Source organism: Micropterus dolomieu, linkage group LG21 (assembly GCF_021292245.1).
Source record: "Micropterus dolomieu isolate WLL.071019.BEF.003 ecotype Adirondacks linkage group LG21, ASM2129224v1, whole genome shotgun sequence".
NCBI classification, from domain to species: domain Eukaryota; kingdom Metazoa; phylum Chordata; class Actinopteri; order Centrarchiformes; family Centrarchidae; genus Micropterus; species Micropterus dolomieu.
The window spans coordinates 30,148,623-30,168,498 of NC_060170.1; the positions used below are offsets into that span (position 1 = coordinate 30,148,623).

Genomic DNA, 19,876 nt, shown 5'->3' on the forward strand with positions numbered 1-19,876 from the left:
TCATGTAGTGACTTGGGTTTAGTACGTGTACCTGTTTCAAAAATGTATTTAAATCAGCTCATAGTCAGCAGGCCGGCTTACAGATAATATCCACTGTGAAAAACAGATTGGTGCTTCCAGCCATGTTAGTGACCTCACAGCTGTACTGGCCGCTGTCCTCAGGTTTGACTTCCTGTATCTCCAGGTACTGACCCCCTGCCAGCCGCTGAATACGACCACCTAGCTGATATAACATGAGGAGGGTAGGAAAAAAAGACAGTGTGTGAGTCAGAGGAGATGGCTTTTAGTTTAATACCCGTTTTAAACTAAACAATGTACCTGCAGTTTGGCCTCATCCTTGTACCACTCTATATCAGGAGCGGGGTCACTGTCTGCCAGGCACTCCAAGGTCAGATGTCCATTAACAGGCACTGTCAATGTCCTCACATCACCAGAGCCGAGGAGGGTTGGTGGGACTGAAACACAACCACTGATTATTAAGTAGTGGACCTCACTGAGACGAATTCCAAAAAGTTTCCGGTGGTGATAACACACGTGGGTACCGGGATTAAATATTGCCTATATGCCTAAGTGCTCCTTTTAAATGAAGAAAGGCTAAACTCATATGGCCATGTGGAACAGATAAACTCAGAAGGTAGATCAGGGCCCAGAAACGAAAGAGCTTAGCTCTCCACACAAAGTAAAAGATTTATATAAGGGTGTGCTGTAAGAATGTGTGTTTGGCCACACATGATTCACAAAGTTTTATGAGTCAGGAGGATAACAACTTAAGCATTAATCTCAGCAGTTTAATAGGTCTCAAAAGTGAATATAATTATATTTATAGAAGCATATTTTTAACAAATAGGTAGAACAAATGGTGAAATGGGATAAGGATGCCGCACAATCAAAGTAAATCAAAGCGGTCTGTGTCATCAGTCAAAACATATACATGAACGTGCCCTTATATTGTTTATATGCCATATTGCATGTATAACAGTGCACACAGTACAATGCTGTGCATCACTGTAACTGGAAAATACAAATGCCAGACCAAGTCTGTTTATACTTTTGTGCAAAATCTGATTTTTACTCCCAAATGTACACAGAGCTTTATTCATCAAGTACCAGGTACATGTAAGAGAGGAGGTTAAGAGGGAGTGGGGACATGATATATTTCTTCCAAGTTGAACAATACGCAAGAACAGCTTGTGTCACCTTGGACTCGGACCCAGTGGTTTTTTCCATCCTCTCCAGCGAGACTGCTTGCCAAGCAGGTGTACAGACCTGCATCCTCGACCTTTAAAGAGATGACATTCATCAACGTGAGTGGTTCTTTAATGACAATGCAGAATTTGCCTGGAGTGACGCTGTAAAAAGTTCAGTTCAGTGTAAACACAACAGATATCCCCTTCAACTTTCAGTTGTTTGGCCATCTAAATATTGAGTACACAGACAAAAACATCATGTGAGGTATTTTTGGGTTTGTATGAAAAGACTGGACATGTTAAAGCTGCAACAGGCCTAAACAATATTGAGTGCTTATTTGTTTTAGTGACTTCTTTCCAAAAATCTCAGTAAATTACATTCTCCTTGGATGTTTGGACTGTTTCCAGAGAGTAATCACTTAATCTAAATACTGCATGTGTTCAGAGCTACTGTATGCATCTTCACAACTGCAGCTTTAACTTTGCAGTATTATCAGATATTGTCCATTCGTAATTTACCTGGACTTTGCTAATCCTGACAAAGTGTCCATCCTGCTGAACAATGTCCGTTCCTCCCAAGGGGCGACCATCTTTGAGCCAGCTGATGGTGGGAGGTGGGTCTCCTACAGCGGAGCACTCCAGCTCCAGTGGACTGTTTACTGCTATGGTCAGCTCTTCTGGAGAGCTGGAGCTGGAAATCTTTGGAGGCTCTGGATTAGAAAAGCAGAGTGTTTTGGCTCAAGAAGTTTGCACAATAACTTTCACTTGTATAACTTAAATAAATCAAATAAACAGATTGGTGTTTGGGATTACCAAGCACAGTGAGGTTAAAGCTCTTTGTGCTGCTCCCAGCCTGGTTACTGGCGACACAGCTGTAGAGGCCTGCATCTGAAGTCATTACATCAGGCAGCTGCAGTCGTGTCTCTTGTCCATCCAGCAGCAGGTTGCGATGAAGGGACAGGGGCTGGCCGTCCTTCATCCAAGTCAGTGTCGGAGGGGGAACGCCACGTGCTTCACAGGTTAATGTCACCAAGGATCCCTGGACTACTGTAACAGGCTCCACTGGTTCCACATGATCTACTCCAGGGGGCACTGTGGACCATAAATACACCTGTATGAAACCCTTCTGAAATGCTACATATCAGCTGAAGGGGAAATCAGTGGGTGTTATGTTATGATTATACCTTGGACCTGGACATCATAGCTGAGCTCGGCAACACCGGCTGGACTGCGGGCCACGCATGTGTACATTCCAGAGTCAGACAGCTGCGCAGGAGAGATCCTTTTTCATAAAGAAAGGGCAAACTTAGCATTACCTCACTTCACCATGGTCATGTTTGTATTCAGCTTTCTCTATCTAAACTGACCTCAGCACAAAGTCACCAGATAGGAGGCGTGTACGAGGAGACAGAAGCAGAGGACGTCCGTTCTTCAGCCAGCTGATCTGAGGTGGAGGATTTCCTGCCGCCTGACACTCCAGAGTCACAACACTGTCCTGTGTGACCTGCACCTCTCTGGGGACAGTGGTCTCACCAGAGATAGATGGTGGGACTGTGACAAGTTAAGTCAAATCACTCAGAAACTTCAGCACTGACACAGATTCACAAATGAAATGTTTAAACTGACCTTGTACAAAGAGGGTGTAGATTTTGCTCTCCTGTCCAGCCGAGCTGACAGCCAAACAAGTGTATGTCCCAGAATCCTTAGGACTCAGCCTCAGTAGTGTTAGTGTGCTGCCATCAGGGGTCACACTGCCAGGTTACAAATACACATTATGTTTTCACATTAACACAATGTATTACTTTCTCCATTTTCCTTCCATCCCACCCCTGAACCTCAGCATTACTTTCCCATCATCATTATCATCATTGTCCCACGATTTTCTCACAGTCAGATACACACACACACACACACACACACACAATCTGTTTTCTGGCTGATGCAGTTGCAATGACCACATAAGCTGCTGAACAGCTGTAAAACAGCTGCTGTTACTGTTCCCCATGATGAAATTAGGCAAAGACGACTGCATTTGTCTGTCCACACCTTGCTCTGTCATGCACATTATCTTTGACAACGACAATTAATATTTTATTTTCCAAACCTTTATGGAGTGGTGTTGATTGATTCTTGCGCTGCTTGTAAAACAAATTCAGCAGCTTTGAATGAGCAAAATGTGCTACATGTCATCATTATTACTGTTACTATCATTGTGTGTGCATTTAAATCCCAGGCAGTAAAAAGGGAATGTGAATGTCTTACGCGATGTGACGGGTGTCTGATCGCTCTAAAGTCACTCCGTCTTTCAGCCAGCTGAGGCGTGGTGTGGGGATTCCAGTTGCTCTGCACTCCAGAGTCAGCTCTTCTCCCATGGGTGCACTCACATCAGATGGATGTTCAGACTCCAGAATGGTAGGCGATACTGAGTAGGACAAAGATTAGTGCTAAAAACCGCAGAAAATTACCCATTTTATGAGTATGAGTGAGTCTCATTTTGCTCAAATGTCTAGCTCCTCTTTACCCTGCACTGTGAGTGTGTAGTCTTTCTGCGTTTGTCCCTCGTTGTTCTTGGCCACACAGGTGTATGTCCCAGCATGAGACAGAGTGAGAGGACCCAGCTCCAGCCTGTTCCCTCGAACAGACCACTGCCACTGCAGACTGCTCTCTGGACGGCAAACACGTTGACTTAAATTAGGTTTCAAACATGACATGTGCATGCTATTCCAATTCCCCTATCATTGCCTCCCCTTACCAATAGGAGTTCCATCCTTGAGCCAGGTGATGCTAGGCACAGGGACCCCTGAGGCTTCACACAGCAGGGCCACATGAGAGCCGAGGGTGTAGTTTAGGGACTCCCGGAGAGGCCCATCCAGGACAGGTGGAACTGTGGAATCATATTATATAGAATTACACAACTTTATTTTGGAGACAGTTGTTTAAAGTGTTACTTTGAGAACATAGCAGGTATTCTCACCGTGAACTGTCAGTCTGAATGTCCTGTCCACCTGTCCAGCCACGTTAGATACTTTGCAAGTGTACGTGCCACCATCTGTCACCTAGGAACCACAAAAGAAGGTCACTGTGGTGAGGGACGATGTATTTTGAGCACAGGCTGTAGGCAAAGAAGGGACTTGGCTCCTTCCTGGTATTCAAGCTGGCGCATGTGTTCTGAATCATGTAAATGAACTTCTAATGCAGTTAAAATACACCCGAAAGTTTTCCTAGTCTTCCAGTCTGTATATTATGGAATGAATGTGTGAAAATTAAATATGTCTACTTTAGACATTTAATATGTTAGCATGTTAAGACTGGAAATCAGTTTGAGCCCTGTCAAAAGCCACTTTGAGACTTTATTTTTGTTTTGCTTGCAGCCTCAAACACGTACAACGTTTTCTGACCTGAACTCCTATGATCTCCAGCTGGTGACGATCCATCTTCAGTCCGTTCCCTGCAGCCAATTGCAGCCCATTCTTGTACCATGTGACCTCAGGCTCGGGAACACCACGGGCTTCGCATCTCAGTGTGACTGAGGAGCCAACTTGCGGGGTGACTACATCTGACTCGGCATTTAGACGGGGCTTCAGGGTGGGCAGGACTGATGGTTTGCAGATACAGAGAGGGCATGATCTCACTTTGATTCATTCTGAACTGGTATGATTCACTCCTGAACTCTCCTCAGTCACAGCTGGCTTGCGGTAAACAGATTTTTTTTGCCTGGACAGTGTTTTGAGATTTGATCATCTGTATATGTAGCTGAATTGTGCAGATGGGTCACCATGTGTTTGCTCACCATAAACACTGAGGAGTATGCTCTTCTGGTCCTGGCCTGCTGAGTTGGTGGCTGTGCATACATATTGCCCTGCATCTTCCAGTCTCGCCCGGGGCAACTGTAGCATCTGGCCACCTAGAATATAGAAAATGATATAAAATGTAATATGTGTGCCATTATTAGATTTAAACAAAGGAAATGCTCCTGACATAAGAATTATGTGGGTATTACAGGTGGCCGACGTCTGACCTGGCTGAATGTGGATGCCGGTGCTGAAGTGGAGGACCTGTCCGTCTCTGGTCCAGGTGATCTCTGGAGGAGGGTAAGCTTGGACATCACACAGCAATGACACCATGTGGCCCTCGATCACACTAGCCTTCTCCTCTTTATGACCAATTACTCTAGGAGGCACTGAAGGAGAAAACAGCAGGTGTGTTGAACACGTAGAGGGTGAGTCACATGTCTGTCTTCATAAAAGAACATCTAATAACATCCATTATAAAAGACCTGAATCACATTTATTGGTCTTTCTGATACATAGGAAATTGAACATACAGAGGTAGTGGTAAAGCCCTTTAGTTTATGGACTTTTCTTACCTTGCACTGTCAGACTGAAGAGCTTCTCAACTGTGCCAACCTTGTTCTCAGCTACACACAAATACCCAGCCATGTCTGAAACCTGGACACTGAGGAGCTGAAAGATGGGATTGAAGTGTTATTCCTCAATAAACATGTCATAGTTGGATCTGTGTGCACCCTGGTATTTGTCTAAAAGTCAACATTGAATAACCTGGAGCTGAGTCCCATCCTCGCTGATGTGGTGCTGTGAGTCTTTGTGCACCGGCTGCCCATCTCTCAGCCAGGAGACGTCTGGAGCAGGGTGTCCAGTCACATCACAGTGGAGGACCACAGTGCTGTTGACCACTGCTCCCATTTCCTCCATAAACTCCTCTGATGCTCCCAAGATCACAGGAGGGACTGAGGAGGTTAACACAACATCCACTTCAGAAATGATGTTGTATCATTTCCAAATACATTTTATTAAATACATTTTAATTAGAGCTGAAGTATGTACATGTGCTTGCTTACCTAGGATCTCCAGTTCAAAGTGCATGCGGTCCTCTCCAGCCTCATTAACAGCCTGACATGTATACTTTCCAGCATCTTCTTTGTGCACTCGGGCGATTTGTAGCACCTGTCCACCTGAATGCATATGAAGCCCCAGTCATACATAGCAACAACACTACTTATTTTAACTGAGATCTCACAGGAAGGAGTTTCCTCTGACCTGGAAGTAATACCACTCCATCGGCAGAGGTGAGTTTTCGTCCATCCTTGTACCAGCTGAGCTTGGGTGGGGGGATGGCATTACTCTCACAGGACAGGCTGATTGGATGGCCCAGCACCACCTCCCGCTTCTCTACCTTGTCCTCATTATCATCATCCTCGTGTCCCAGACCCCAGGCTGCTTCTCTGTTATTCACCCGGTGAAAGATCGGAGGAACTAGCAAGACAAGAGCATGTTTGTGTCAGGTCACTTTCTATTAATTCATTTTTTTTAATCAAATCTACAAAACCCAATCACGATACTAAGGAGAAATACACAGATTTAACAAAACATACCCTGAATGGTGACACGAAAATCTCGCTTGTCCTCTCCTGCAGAGTTGGTGACCACACAGGTGTACTGGCCCTCATGGGAAAGCATGGCATTCTCTATGAGGAGGTGGTGGCCACTCTCCTTAATGCCAGCATAGAAGTTTCCAGTCAGCAGCTAAAGACAAAGAAAATACACAAAGAAATATTGCTCCTAGCTATCTGTGAGAACCATTTCTTTATTTCATTAAACGGGAACTTAACTGATTGTACACATCTAAGTCTGTTTGCAGGTCTTGGTGAGTACTACTGCATTTGTGATAAACTGCCTACAGTGACGTCGAAACATTAGCTGCTACTAGCATAACACACCCGAATCAACTGTTGGCAGTTGAGATGCATTGTGGGTAATGTAGGAGCTAAGTTTTGACAAGAAAGGAAAATGCAGGAATTGAATTGACAATATGTCTGGTTCTGCTGCCTCTTTTTTTCTGTCCATTATGAGTCCGACAATCTTATAGAAGTGCAATCCTAAATTAGTGGAGCAGTCTTTTAAGATTTACCTCCCTCATTTCTAAAATAAGTATAGGCATCAGTATCAGTGGTGGGTTTGAAAGGTTGGATAGAAAATACTACTGAATCAACAAAGCATTTGCCAGGGGTTTAAATGTTTTACAAAAATAAAATCAATGAAACAATACCTCTACATCTATAAAAAATAAACAGGTCAACAGACCTCTGCCTGTGGATCTCAAGTTACGTGCTGGTGTGTATGGGACTAAAAGGTCAGATATATATATATATATATATATATATACACACATATACACACACACATACACACACACACACACACACACACACACACACACACAGGGCGAGAGGCCATGAAGAAGTGATCAATAAAATTTTAAAGTCAATTCTAAAACATACTGGGAGCCAGTGTAATGAAGCTAAAGCAGGGATGATGCAATCATATTTCTTTGTTCTGGTTAAAAGCCTGGCAGTTGAGTTCTGGACAGTCTGGAGTCGATCAATAGATTTTTGGGTCTAGCAAGTAAAAAGGCTGTTGCAGTAATCCAGGCGTGATGAGGTGAAGGCGTGTAAAATGGTCTCAGTGTCCTTAAAAGTTAAAAATTTTTTTATATATTTCTAAGCTGGTAAAAACATGATTGCACAAGCTTTGTGGTGTGCTGCTCAAAACTTAAATTACTGTCAAACCAGACACCAAGATTTTTAGCAACAGGCTGACATGATCCACTAGGGAACCAGCAGATGGCAGTATTTGCCATTTGCTGGGACCCAATGACCAGGATCTCTGTTTCGTCTGAGTTCAGCTGGAGGAAATTATTTGACATCCAACTTTGACATCCACATAATCCTCATCCAGCTTCTGCTGCTTCCTGTTGGAAGCCCTGCAGAACATTCACTCAAGCAGAATTAGTATAAATCATGATATTTAATCACTGGATTCTTCTTCTGCGTGGTTGCTATAATTAACTAGCTTACTCATTGAACAAAATGTGGGGAGGTGGCTTGTCCAAGAGGATGTCAGTTCTTTTCAATTTGTTGCAGTTCAAACTGGCCGCCAGTAGAGGCTGAACTTGTTCCATAAAAACCCCCTTGGATGTACATGTTTGTGGTAGCACATAGCTTGTAAGGATGACACACTCACCTGTCCATCTTTGAACCAATGAACCTTGGGCTCAGGGAAACCTTTGGTCAGGCAGGAGAGAGTTAAACTCCCATTGATACGCACTTTCTCTTCCTGACCACCAAATATTAAGGATGTAGAGTCACCCTCTATCTGTGGCGGGACTGTTGAGAGGAAAAAAACAGATGTATCATTCAAAGTTCTGTCTCAGCCACTTGCATATGTATGTGGTTTAGATGCCTCTTACCCAGAACACTCAGAGAATAATGTTTGATTGCAGTGCCGGCTGGGTTTGTGGCCCTGCATGTGTAGAGGCCATTGCTGTCTCCCTGTGCTGAGCCCAGTCGCAGCGACTGTCCACCACGGGTGTATGTCAGCTGTGGACTGGACACGATGGCCTGGTTGTCCTTTAACCAGGTTATACTGGGTGCGGGTGAGCCCTCAACATCACAAGGGAGGACTGTGGGGAAACCCAGCACCACTGATACCTCAGAGGTCTCATTGGGGCCCTTGATGGTGGGGGGAGCTAGAGACAAAGACCCACAATAAACTCATGTTTAACAGCCGGTGAGAATTTTACTGGCCCATAGCACAGAATGAATAGATCCTCAGGGGATTGACCTGTTTGTGCAAGTGACCCTCTAAAACACAAATGCAGTGTGCAATTTGGGCAATTACAGCACATGATCTTTAGGTGAAATCCCCAGAGCCCTGCATAAAGAGAATTCAGTATGTGCTATCATTGGATTTGGAGCCCCTGGGACATCAATGGCCAGGGGCTCATGGTCTTCACCAACAACAACCTAAGAATCATAGACCAGGCAGTGTGGTGTAAGTCAAATCATCTAACTGCAGAGGCTAGGTCTTCACGAATTAAATATTATGTTCAGAACATTTCTTTCTAAAAACAACACATAGCTAGCGCAGCATGTTTGGATAGCCTTTAATTGACTTTGTTTGTTTCTTAATTTGTTTAGAAAGAAAATAAATAGTAAATAGTATAAGTAGAAATTAGACCAACATGGTTGTTTGTGTGTATGGTAGGTGTCTTAGAGAGTAGAAACCTTGCACTGTGAGTCTGAACTGGCGCATCTGAGTTCCTGCGTTGTTACTGGCCAAACACTGGTAAAGCCCCTGGTCCCTCAGTCTTACTGACTTCACCTTCAAGACCTGGCCATCTTCCAGAAACTCCACATGGGGGTCTCCATCACGGGACAGAACCCTGTAGAATGGAACGAAAGGTGGAGCAAATCAACACTAAGGGTACTGCATTCTGCGCTTGGCGCTGAATGTTCCATAAATAAACTGTTAGAGTGGTGCTTACTCTCCATCGCGGCTCCATTCCACTCTGGGTGCTGGTCGTCCGCTAACTCGACACGGAAACTCCACTTCCTGGCCCAGTACCACAGTTAACTCCTGCAGTCGGGATGTTCCTGAGATAACTGGAGGAGCTGTAATGGTGTACACACACACACACACACACACACACACACACACACAGGTTAGTTTAAATAGTTTATGGGATCAGTCTAAATGCTGAATGAGATAATGATCTCTTCGAACTCTAAGTCATGGTTAATGGTTAGTGTTTTTTAGGTGGTAATAACCTTTAGGGTGTATGCTACATTAGGTGGAGTATTAAAGTTCAATTATAACATAACTGTATATAATAAAAATAACAGTTCTTTGGATGATCAGACTGCTGTTGCAGGAGATTTTAAGTCCACTCTATACCATACTAAATACCAGTGTGACAGTTGGTTTATGAGCTCACCTTGCACTAAAATGTGATATTCTCTCCGGGCCTCTCCAGCTGAGTTTAGTGCTGTGCAGCCAAATGTTCCTGCATGTTCTGGCTGAATTCTGTAGATTCTAAGCAGCCTGTTCCCATTCTGCAGGTACACACCAGGACTGTCCACCTGGACGTACAGAAATCAGTTAAGCGCATCCTTAGTGTTTAATTGTAATTTGAACAAAGACCACATGGTGGCATTACACAGTTAGACATCAGCAAGACACGTATATTAATATGCAGCCCACATTTTCCATTTATTGTAAATGGGAAATCAAGGTGAAAAACTCACAGGATGACCATCTTTAGTCCAGGTGATTGTTGGGGAGGGGATCCCAAACGCATCACAGCCCAGAGTGAGAGGCTGCTTCAAGGTGACAGTGAGGTTCAGTGGCTGGCCGTCATCTTGGATCTCTGGAGGAACTGAAGAAGTGCAAAAGAAAAAGGGAAGATTTGTGTTTACACTTTGTTTCAGTCCAGTTTGAGGTGTTTTGTTAGAAGGAAGAATAATAAGGCGAACTGAATTCTCACCGTTTACTTTCAGCCTGGTCTTTCTCTCCACAGAGCCTGCTTCATTGGTTGCCACACACTTGAAGTCCCCGCTGTGGCTGGCAGACGATGTGCTGATTATGAGAGCTCCATCCCTCGCCACAGAAAACTCTGATTGTTCAGGGTGTATCTCCAGGCCATTCTTGAACCAGCGTACTCTGGGATGAGGTGAACCTGCAGGTGTGGGGACAAGAAAAGCATTGAGTGTAGAAAGTGAGCTTTATTGATCACGCCTGACAGAAAGAAAAGTTACTTCTATCTCTCTGCCTCTCTACAGGAGAACTGAATGGGCAAGCAGCCCAGACTAGAAAAAGCCAGCTCTACATTTATCGGTCAGACAGCGGGACAGCAGGGGAGACCATGCCAAAATGGTTAGAGTCCTTGTAGCCTGCAAGCTTAAGATTTCAAGGTCAGAGTCACATAAAAAAGTAAGACACAGTATGCTGGAGAGATGTAAGATGTATGTTTTAAAATTATCGCATCAAGATTTATTCTTGAGTCTTGAGCAGTAAGAATAGGAGTGGTTCAACTAGCAGTTTAAAGGCACTGGTATACACAGTCAAGAGCCTGAAACAGGTGTGTTCTGTGGATTACTGGGTGGAAAAGAGGTAGAAATGTTCAAGAGGAGAAAGGCAGAAATTTGTGTCCAACACAACAGACGCCCAGGACAAGGACAGACCTGCAAGTCGTCGTGAAAGAGCAGTGCAGTGAGGTGATCTCAATGCCACGGCTCGGTCTATTTACAGAGGTGTTACATGTACAAGAAACCACAGACGAGGGAGGGAAATCAAACACAGCACCCTTCTTCAATCCAAAAAATACTAACTACAGAAGACGCAGCACAAGCAGAGGTGATGTTATCGTTGCTTCTATGAACAGGTGTTTACAGTTATGGAGCTCTGAAGCAAATTCATTATCTCATTGCTGGGAGGAAATGCATACAGATGTTCTGTTTTAGATGTTAACAGATCTCATTAGTAGACTTTGAATTTATTTGCTGGGGCTGACGAAGCTGAGATTATCTCTTCCATGTGTTTCCCAAATAATTACCTCTACCAAATGAAATGCGCTTGTTGGTGAATTAATAATACCTTCTGGCAGAGAGTGCGCTTTATCTTCCTCATAGAGATAGATCTCAAGAGAACAATGAGTGGATCATTGTTTCCTGCTGCTGGCTGCCTCTCTAGGGTGTCTCAAGTGCATCAGGCATTACTATGTGAGCCCTCTCAGGACTGCCTGCCTACCGGTATGACTTGTTCGGAACAAGGCTAGTGTGGTTTCATCTTCCTCTTCCTGTACTTCACGGTGCACCTCAGACATCTTTGTCCTTCATCTACCAGCAGCCTGTAATTAGGATTCCTCTCCCAGCAGGCCCCGACGCAGAGGAAAGCAGATGTGGCTGAATGAGGCAGCAGGCAGACTGATGTTCCAGCTGTTGCTCCACATTAGACACAGTCCTCACCTTCTCTCACCAAGCTGGTTACCATGGCACAGGTCCACACAAACAATACCTGTTTGCACTGGCTGTCAGAGGGTAAGTATTCATCAGTAGGTCCGTAGACATACACAGACACTGTGTTCTGATAAATTAGCAAGCTCCCCACATCCCTCCAGGATGCAACCTTGTTCGCACAGAGATGTTAAAATATATAGACAACAACGTGACTCTGGGTGCTGTGATAAAAAGAAGCTGTGCCTTTTAAGATGGCAAGGATTGTTTTTAAAGTTTTGACAACTAAAAGTCTACAGTGACAGCGAAACATTCCTTTGATGGTGCACAAATACACATATCTGTCCTACATTTAAATTTGAATTTTCTCTTGTCATGAAAACAAGTGAAGAAGACACATCCATTTTAGGCTTGAAAATCTTTTGTCACACCCTGTAAATTGTGTCTCTTCTAAACTCCAGGTTCTAAGGCTGACTCATCAGTGAATCATTTCATACCTTTAGCAGGGCAAGGGATGATGACCTTGCTGTGTGCTACTTTCTCCATGATGGCATCTCCAGGTTCTGCAAAGGACGGGGCCTCTGTGAGGACAGAAAAACACATTGAGTGCTGGTTCAAAGTGCAAGGGCAGTTGATGCAGTGAATATTGTCAGATTTATTAAAGACATCTCACAGGTGCCTCTGGCAATCAGGGCCAGAACATATAACTGTAAATGCTCCGTACTTGTATAGCGCCTTTCTAGTCTTTTCGACCACTCAAAGCGCTTTTACACTACATCTGCAGTCACACACATTCATACACTGAGCCCAAACATGCAAAAAGTGCTCAAACGGAAACTAACATTCACACTCACTCATACACTGGCGGAATAGCCGCCAGGGGCAATTCGGGGTTCAGTATCTTGCCCAAGGACACTTCGACACTTTGAACCGCCGACCTTCCGATTAACGGCCAACCCGCTCTACCTCCTGAGCCACAGCCGCCCCTAAATAACACCTACAGCCAGGCAGAACTGTTATTAATAATTATATTTAATCAGGTAGTCTCATTGAGATCCAGATCTCTTTTTCTGGAGAGACCTGAAAACAACAACCACACAACCAGCATACAAAAACATATAAAGCCAGGCAACCAATAATAAAGTGCCAAATAGAAATAAGCAATAACAAAATATATCAGATGATAAGGCTTTAAAATTTAGAAGGGGAATGAAAAAATCTAGCTTGAGTGCAGTTTTCAGTTCATTCCATTTAAAAAGGTGCATACTAGTCCTGCCAAGGTTTGTAGGTACACATGTACTGCATTTTGGGGTAAGAATATCAGGAAAGCCTCAAAGTCAGACTTGGAGTGGGATCAGGGACATATAAATATATAATCTGATGAAAAATGAGTATTGAGTACTTCTTGAATGAGTTCTCAACCTACACAAGTTGATAGAGGCGCAAAGGACTGCTTAAGGGCCCAGTATACTGTGCCAGAAGTGCTTGTTGATTGTGGAATAGCTTTGGACACCCCTTCCCCCTACACCTTTCCAAAGTTGGAAAGGCCCGGAAAAACATTCGCCTGGAAACATGGCCATTCAGAACAAGTATAAACACTTTCAATGTCTGACATGGCTTGAAAACACATTGTACGAACCATTTCTTTTCTAGTATAACCAGGCCCTTATCCTCTTGCAGCATGGTGCTACTGTACCTCAAGAGAATCACTGCAAAAACTGAGCTCTCAAAAACAAGGGGAAAAAAAATAAAATGGGGGAAATATTACTTAAAATAAGCAAAATTATCTGCCAACGTAACAAGAACATTTCAATTGCTACTTAAGGACAAACAAACTTGAAACAAGTAAAATTCTCTAACATAAAAGCCGCCTGGTAAAAAGAAATATCTTGTCAGACAAATAACAAGTATATTTTGCCTTCAATTAAGATAATTATTCCTTACTTAGATTTTAGTTTTTCGTAATGCACTTCTAAAGACAGGGAGAGCCGAAAAGTGGGACACTGTCAGTGTACATAAATCACCTAGGAAAGGGTAATTTAAATAGATTTGACAATGCAAGAATAATTCACAATATACTGTATATACTGCAGAGTTTTGTTAATAATTGCTTATTCTGAAAGTGCACAAACAGGTTTTGAAGAACTGAACTGCAGATACTCACCAAGAATCTCTAGCTTGATCTCCAAGGTCTCCTGTCCAGCGCTGTTCCTGGCCACACACTGGTAAGTGCCCTGGTCAGCGAGGCTGACCTGCAGGATCCTAAGGGGCGTAGTGGACTTGACCCCAACAGGAAGTCCATTGTGAAACCAACTGACCTCAGGGCTTGGCTCTCCCTGGACTACGCATGGCAGAGTCACTGTTTGGCCAATCAGGGCTTTCAGAAGGGAAGGTGCTGGCTGAATTCTGGGCTTGGCTGAGGACAAAAACAAATATCCTAAATGCATGTCTAACCACCATTTTTATTTACATATCTCACATATTTTACATATGTTAGAAGTGGCATATTCACATGATATCTATCAACTTTACAGCATTTTGAAAATGTTTTATAGTTTCTAAGAAGTTAAGCTTTCTAAGTAAGCCCCACAGAGTTACCTTGAATGTGTAAATTGTAGCTTAGGGACACGTTGCCTGCTGGGTTTTCTGCAGTGCAGGTGTAAAGTTTACTATCAATCAGACGCACATCAGTGATCCTCAGAGAGCCTGAAGGCAAAATGGTGAACCTGGAGAATGATTAGGGGTCAAGGGCAAAGAGATGGAGAAAACACAACACTTTGTGAGTCACTGAAGATCTACAGCCGCTGTGTTTTGGGAGAAGAGGTATTCCTGTTTTGAAGCAAAATGTTCCTTATTTTTAGAACTGTGCTACAGTATGTATGTCACAAATGTATATTTTGATATCAACCTTGATAGTTGTGTCTGTGAGGACAAATTTCAAGATGCAGTTTTGCTTCTGTTTCTAATATTAGTAGATGAGAAGACTTTCAATTAAGTGGTTCATCAGTGTGTATAATAATTAGGTATGTACAGAATTTGCGCAATTTGTCAAATGAATGGGGCTTAATACTACTACATTGTCTATTGTATTGTATTTTCTTCATTTTGAAAATTATCTGCTGAGTTCTAAATACAAAACAAAGCATGAGTGAAGGTGACAGCAATACAGTGTTGAAATACATCGTAAAGCTGTTGACAATGTCTTCATCTGTGATAGATTACAGTTATGAATAACAAAGCACTAAGTGGACGCTGGACCCTATTTATTATTGTTCAGGGTAATTACAGTGTAAAAGGGTAGCCAAAGTTTGACCTGACGACATTGCCATGGGCTCGCAAAAATCAATGCATTTATTTATGATGGGAATATTAATGTGTGGAGCAGCTATTGTATTTATGACTACGGGTCAGGAAATACATATCATTTGAAAATCAAAAGGCTGACGCTAGATGGAAGGTCACGCATGTCTCCATTAACAATATGTTTCATCCTGAGAACAACCACATGGAGAGCAAAGCTTATGCCAAACCAGCCATTCCTTTTATAGTGAACAAGTGGACAAATGGAGGCGATCACATACACTAACCTCCACTCCAAAAACATGATTTACAGCAAAAACAAAAGGCGCAGTTAAATGTAGGTTAAAAGTACTTAAATATAGGCCAGCCACTTTAAAGGGTTGTATGGTAACCTGAATTGCACCAGAAGCTTTCCAGCTGTATAAATGCATAATATGTAGAAATATAAACACACCTGTGTGTTTTATCTTAACTAAGTGTGTCTGCTAAGCAACTGAATTATAACAATAACAGGTTCATGTAAGTGGAAATTAGCTTGAAGCACAAATAGCTCGCTCTTTCAGCTGCACATATGGTGTGATGTCACTCACTCGCCTCTCCAGTCTTAGGAGAGGCAGAAACATCTAACACCTGAACTAAATGAAAGCCTCTGCAGTGGTCAATCTGTTGTTTTATAACGTCTATGATCTGTGCAGCGCTGCAATGCTACAGTGAAAGCTGACACAAGCTCAAGCACACAAGACATGAACCACCCCTCTCACCCAGAGTGAACAGATCCACTGAATGTTCAGTAGTTCTGTGTCTTGTCCCACCCCCCTTCTGTCTTTTTGCTAGTACTAGCCCATTTCATGGCTATGGCAGAATCTTACCACCCACTGATTTAAGTTATTTCAACAATCAGCACCCCCTGGTCATTTCCTCTGACCCACAGAGTGTAGCTGGAGCCAATGAATCTTCCTCTTTCACAGCGTGCTTGTTTCCACAGGTCCTACATATGCAAAGCATGGGCTTACGTGGGGGTTGTTCACAGAGATGTGTTATTCTCATCAGACAGGACTAGTAAAGAGTCAGCATGTTGTTTTACTGCTGAAGCACCCCAGGGGATCCAAACATCAGGGCAGACAGGGCTTGTGTATCTTCCTCTGTCAGTTCGTTTTCCTCCCCTCTTCCTGGCACCCCCCACTCCACCCCCATCTTTTCCTTCTTCCTGGCCCCACACAAGTCATATACTGGATCTGAGCCACCACAGCTTTCAACCCACTCTGCTACTCTATTCTATCTACCCAAAACCATTCTGTCTGGTGTCTGGCCCGAAAAGTCTGTCTGTCATCTATTCAGTCTGTGTCGCGAGTCAGTCAGCCTGTCTGCACCCAGAGTGACCACACATGAAAGCCAGGAATCAGCGAACCATGTGGGACCAGATGTTCTTCCTCAGTTTAGCCAATAAGTGAAGCCCCCACACAGCTCTCTGGCTGACTGTTGCTGCCTCTGCTTAGCTGCCCTTCAAAAGGCATCACTAAATGAACTCCAAACATAAGCAGCAGCTTTGAGTGGCAGCCAGCTTCAGTCAGTTTCTCGTAAAAGCCGAGTCAGATATTAGCTAAGTCACACATGAGGTATGGTGAAACCTTTTTGTCTTTTGTTACTTGATGTTTAACAAATTTTACGGCACCATTGCCAGAGTAAGGTAAGACTTCCTCTTACCCAGCTGTGATGGGGGGGATGGGATGCCCATTTCTGCTCCATGTGACTAGTGGAGAGGGACTCCCCTGGGCCTCACATGGGAGAACAACCTCTGTCCCCACCTCTGCAGCCATCTTCACTGTGTTGTCATGGCCACTCACACCCATTATCTTAGGCATGGCTGGAGAAGAGGGGGAGAAGATGTAAGAATACCATGTAGGCTATGTTCCACCTGCTTTGTATCTCTCAACAGGAAGTCATGCTGTCAAACAATGTACAGTCTGTAGACAGACGTCAGCCTTTGTTATATCAAACACTGCTATGTTTGGGTGACTGTGGTTGAACATTTATTTCCTTACTGTTGACACTGAGCTGGATCTCTCGGCTAGCGTAGCCCACAGGACTGGTGGCAGTGCAGATGTAGATGCCTGCATCTTCAGTGGTGGGGTCGGGTATGTGGAGATATCCATCAGGGTCAGACTGAAGAGAGGAGTGGTCCCTGGGCAGAGGCTGCCTTCCCTGGAGGAATAACAAGCATAAGGGCAGACAGAATATACTGTAGATAAAAGCTGTTCGCACAACAGCAAAGGGAAACTAAGCTTAGTGTAAGGTTTACAGGCCAACCTTTGATGTCTAATGTAATTACAGAGCAACCATTTAACTCACTCTATCCCGACTACATGCACACAGAAATGCAGCCTGCTGCACACGCAATTGCTTTGAACATAAAATTGCTTTTACAGATTCACTTTTATCTGACAAGAGGAGAAATTTACTTGACTCTAGAGTACTACTCTGAAAATGTTTGGGAAAAAGCGAGGAAGAAAAATCTGGCTCAGATCAACAATATGTAGGAAACAACAGCATGTCGCCCTCGCTCAGTAATGCTGACTATGTAATGTGTGACGGGTGTTTACTCTGGCATGATTTACAACTGTTAATTTCTTCATGGGAAAGGTCACATTGCTGCTTTAATGCTAACAGTGGCTAAATCCATTCCATACATCACATTTAGTGATAATGTTCGGTGAAAAGGTTCATGTTTTGCATTCTGGGTGGGTAAACCGTGCTGGCTTTGCACTGGTTCAGCCTGGCTTCATGTAACCTTTGAGGTTTTCATGATATGCTTCACCTGTTATACTGGAAGGTGCTGAAAGAAAGGTTTTAAATAGATTCCTAAGGTACAATAAAACCCTAAGTGATTTCTCACTGTCAATCAGCAATATGGTAAAGTTGCCATGGTTACATTCCTCCTTATCAGGTTAATCAAATCTTGATTGCACTGCAAACTGTGCCTGTTGGTGGTGTTTTTAGAGTGTTCTGACAAATCAAAGAAAAACTGGGCCAGAAGGAGTAATGTAATAAATAAAAGGTAAATGTAAACTTATGTAAATGTGATAAAGATGACAACTATTATCCTCACTGTCATTATGCTAGTGTTGATTACATTAATAGCCTACTGATGACTAGTTAGGCTTAAATTTGAGCTAAACAATTTAATAAAAGTATAGATTCCCCATCACCGTTGCAGAACTGGACACTGATCTTTTGTTTGAATGTAACCTGCGTGATTTAGCCATTACCTCAACAATAATTTACAAAGTCTTAATGATGATTCATTTTAAGATGAATGTTTGCCAAGTGTGATTCCCATTAGATACTGATGTGGGAATAGGAACTAGCCAATTAGTCATGCATGGGCTTATGGGATGCTGCCAAAGCAAGAATTAAGAAAAGTAGATTTCGACTTCAAGTGTGACATCCTACCTTGGACCAGACAACATTTGGCTTGGGAACTCCGCTGGCCTCGCACGATAGCGTGATGGCTACTCCCTCGTTAGCTATGTAGTGATACGGACCAGCGTTGATCTCAGGGGGCACTGTGGAAGAAGTAGGCCATAAAACACAGCTGTCTGACTGGCCGTGAAGAAGCGGGGCCTATGGCATTATCACTGGCCTTAGTCGGCCAGCAGTATCAGCGCTCAAGGCATTTCTTCATTACAAGCCGATGATGAACCGTAATCTGGCTCGTCTGTCATTACCAACAAAATTACCCTTTCATCGGCATGCAGTAAATTAACCCGTTCACTCTGATGGCAGCAGGTGGTCGAGTAACTGATATAACGTTATTGTGGTTTTCCAACCAGAGTCAGCACATAGTTGACCAGACTGTCCAAACCATGATCTATGATTCAAACCTGCCGGTGTCTATGGCCACAGGGTGAATGGGAACTCAAAAAATGAATCTGGCATTTTGGGAAATGTCAAATTACTGCCTTTACGAGTTAGATGAGAAGATCCCATCCTCATGTCGGTCTGTAACGTTTCGCTAACGTTAAACACTAGAGCCAGAAGATGGTTAGCTTAGCTCCGCATAGAGACTTGAAGCAGGGGGGAAAACAGCTAGCCTGGTTTTGTCTAAAGATAAAAGCAATACCAGCAGCTGTTTTTTCGCTAAATGGAATATCATTCGTTTTTTGCGTATTTGGTCATAAACCAAATCAAATGCATGGTTAACTTTGGACAGACCCAGGCTAGCTATGTCTGCTTGCTTCCAGTCTTAAGCTAAGCTAATTATCATCTGCTGGCTCTGGCTTTATAGTTAGCCTGGATGAGGTATTGATCTTCTCATCTAACTCAGCAAGAAACTGAATGAGCTTTCAAAATGTCTGATTATTCTTTTAACTCTTACTGTGGACCTCCAGGCTGACTGTGATGTTCATGGAGCCTGCTACATTCACCGCAGTGCAGACATATGTCCCAGCATCCTCTGGGGTGGCTCTTTCAATGTACAAGCTGCCATCACTCCTCAGGAACATCCTCCCATTCAAGTGGACCTATGCCGAGGAAAAACGACTGCTGTCACATGGTAACATAGAGATGATCTGTGTAATGT

The 19,876-nt window shown here is 43.5% G+C and overlaps 1 protein-coding gene across 1 annotated transcript in view; it reads right to left on the minus strand.

The window, feature by feature from the left end:
- Positions 1–19,876, minus strand: part of hmcn2 (hemicentin 2) — a 46,139-nt gene that overhangs the window by 13,199 nt on the left and 13,064 nt on the right. The window contains exons 19-52 of the mRNA XM_046034567.1: positions 19,673–19,817; positions 18,748–18,860; positions 17,340–17,499; positions 17,002–17,161; positions 14,596–14,723; positions 14,162–14,413; positions 12,495–12,578; positions 10,530–10,721; positions 10,291–10,421; positions 9,981–10,125; positions 9,531–9,657; positions 9,271–9,428; positions 8,454–8,732; positions 8,228–8,370; positions 6,580–6,730; positions 6,245–6,460; positions 6,046–6,159; positions 5,747–5,934; positions 5,554–5,650; positions 5,206–5,367; positions 4,978–5,091; positions 4,586–4,782; positions 4,162–4,243; positions 3,940–4,071; positions 3,709–3,852; positions 3,450–3,609; positions 2,814–2,938; positions 2,555–2,738; positions 2,372–2,469; positions 2,001–2,279; positions 1,707–1,897; positions 1,198–1,279; positions 319–455; positions 82–223 (exon numbers count right to left, since the gene is read on the minus strand). Coding sequence (XP_045890523.1) covers positions 82–223; positions 319–455; positions 1,198–1,279; positions 1,707–1,897; positions 2,001–2,279; positions 2,372–2,469; positions 2,555–2,738; positions 2,814–2,938; positions 3,450–3,609; positions 3,709–3,852; positions 3,940–4,071; positions 4,162–4,243; positions 4,586–4,782; positions 4,978–5,091; positions 5,206–5,367; positions 5,554–5,650; positions 5,747–5,934; positions 6,046–6,159; positions 6,245–6,460; positions 6,580–6,730; positions 8,228–8,370; positions 8,454–8,732; positions 9,271–9,428; positions 9,531–9,657; positions 9,981–10,125; positions 10,291–10,421; positions 10,530–10,721; positions 12,495–12,578; positions 14,162–14,413; positions 14,596–14,723; positions 17,002–17,161; positions 17,340–17,499; positions 18,748–18,860; positions 19,673–19,817 — 5,212 coding nt within the window. The remainder of the gene's footprint in view (positions 1–81; positions 224–318; positions 456–1,197; positions 1,280–1,706; positions 1,898–2,000; positions 2,280–2,371; positions 2,470–2,554; positions 2,739–2,813; positions 2,939–3,449; positions 3,610–3,708; positions 3,853–3,939; positions 4,072–4,161; positions 4,244–4,585; positions 4,783–4,977; positions 5,092–5,205; positions 5,368–5,553; positions 5,651–5,746; positions 5,935–6,045; positions 6,160–6,244; positions 6,461–6,579; positions 6,731–8,227; positions 8,371–8,453; positions 8,733–9,270; positions 9,429–9,530; positions 9,658–9,980; positions 10,126–10,290; positions 10,422–10,529; positions 10,722–12,494; positions 12,579–14,161; positions 14,414–14,595; positions 14,724–17,001; positions 17,162–17,339; positions 17,500–18,747; positions 18,861–19,672; positions 19,818–19,876) is intronic.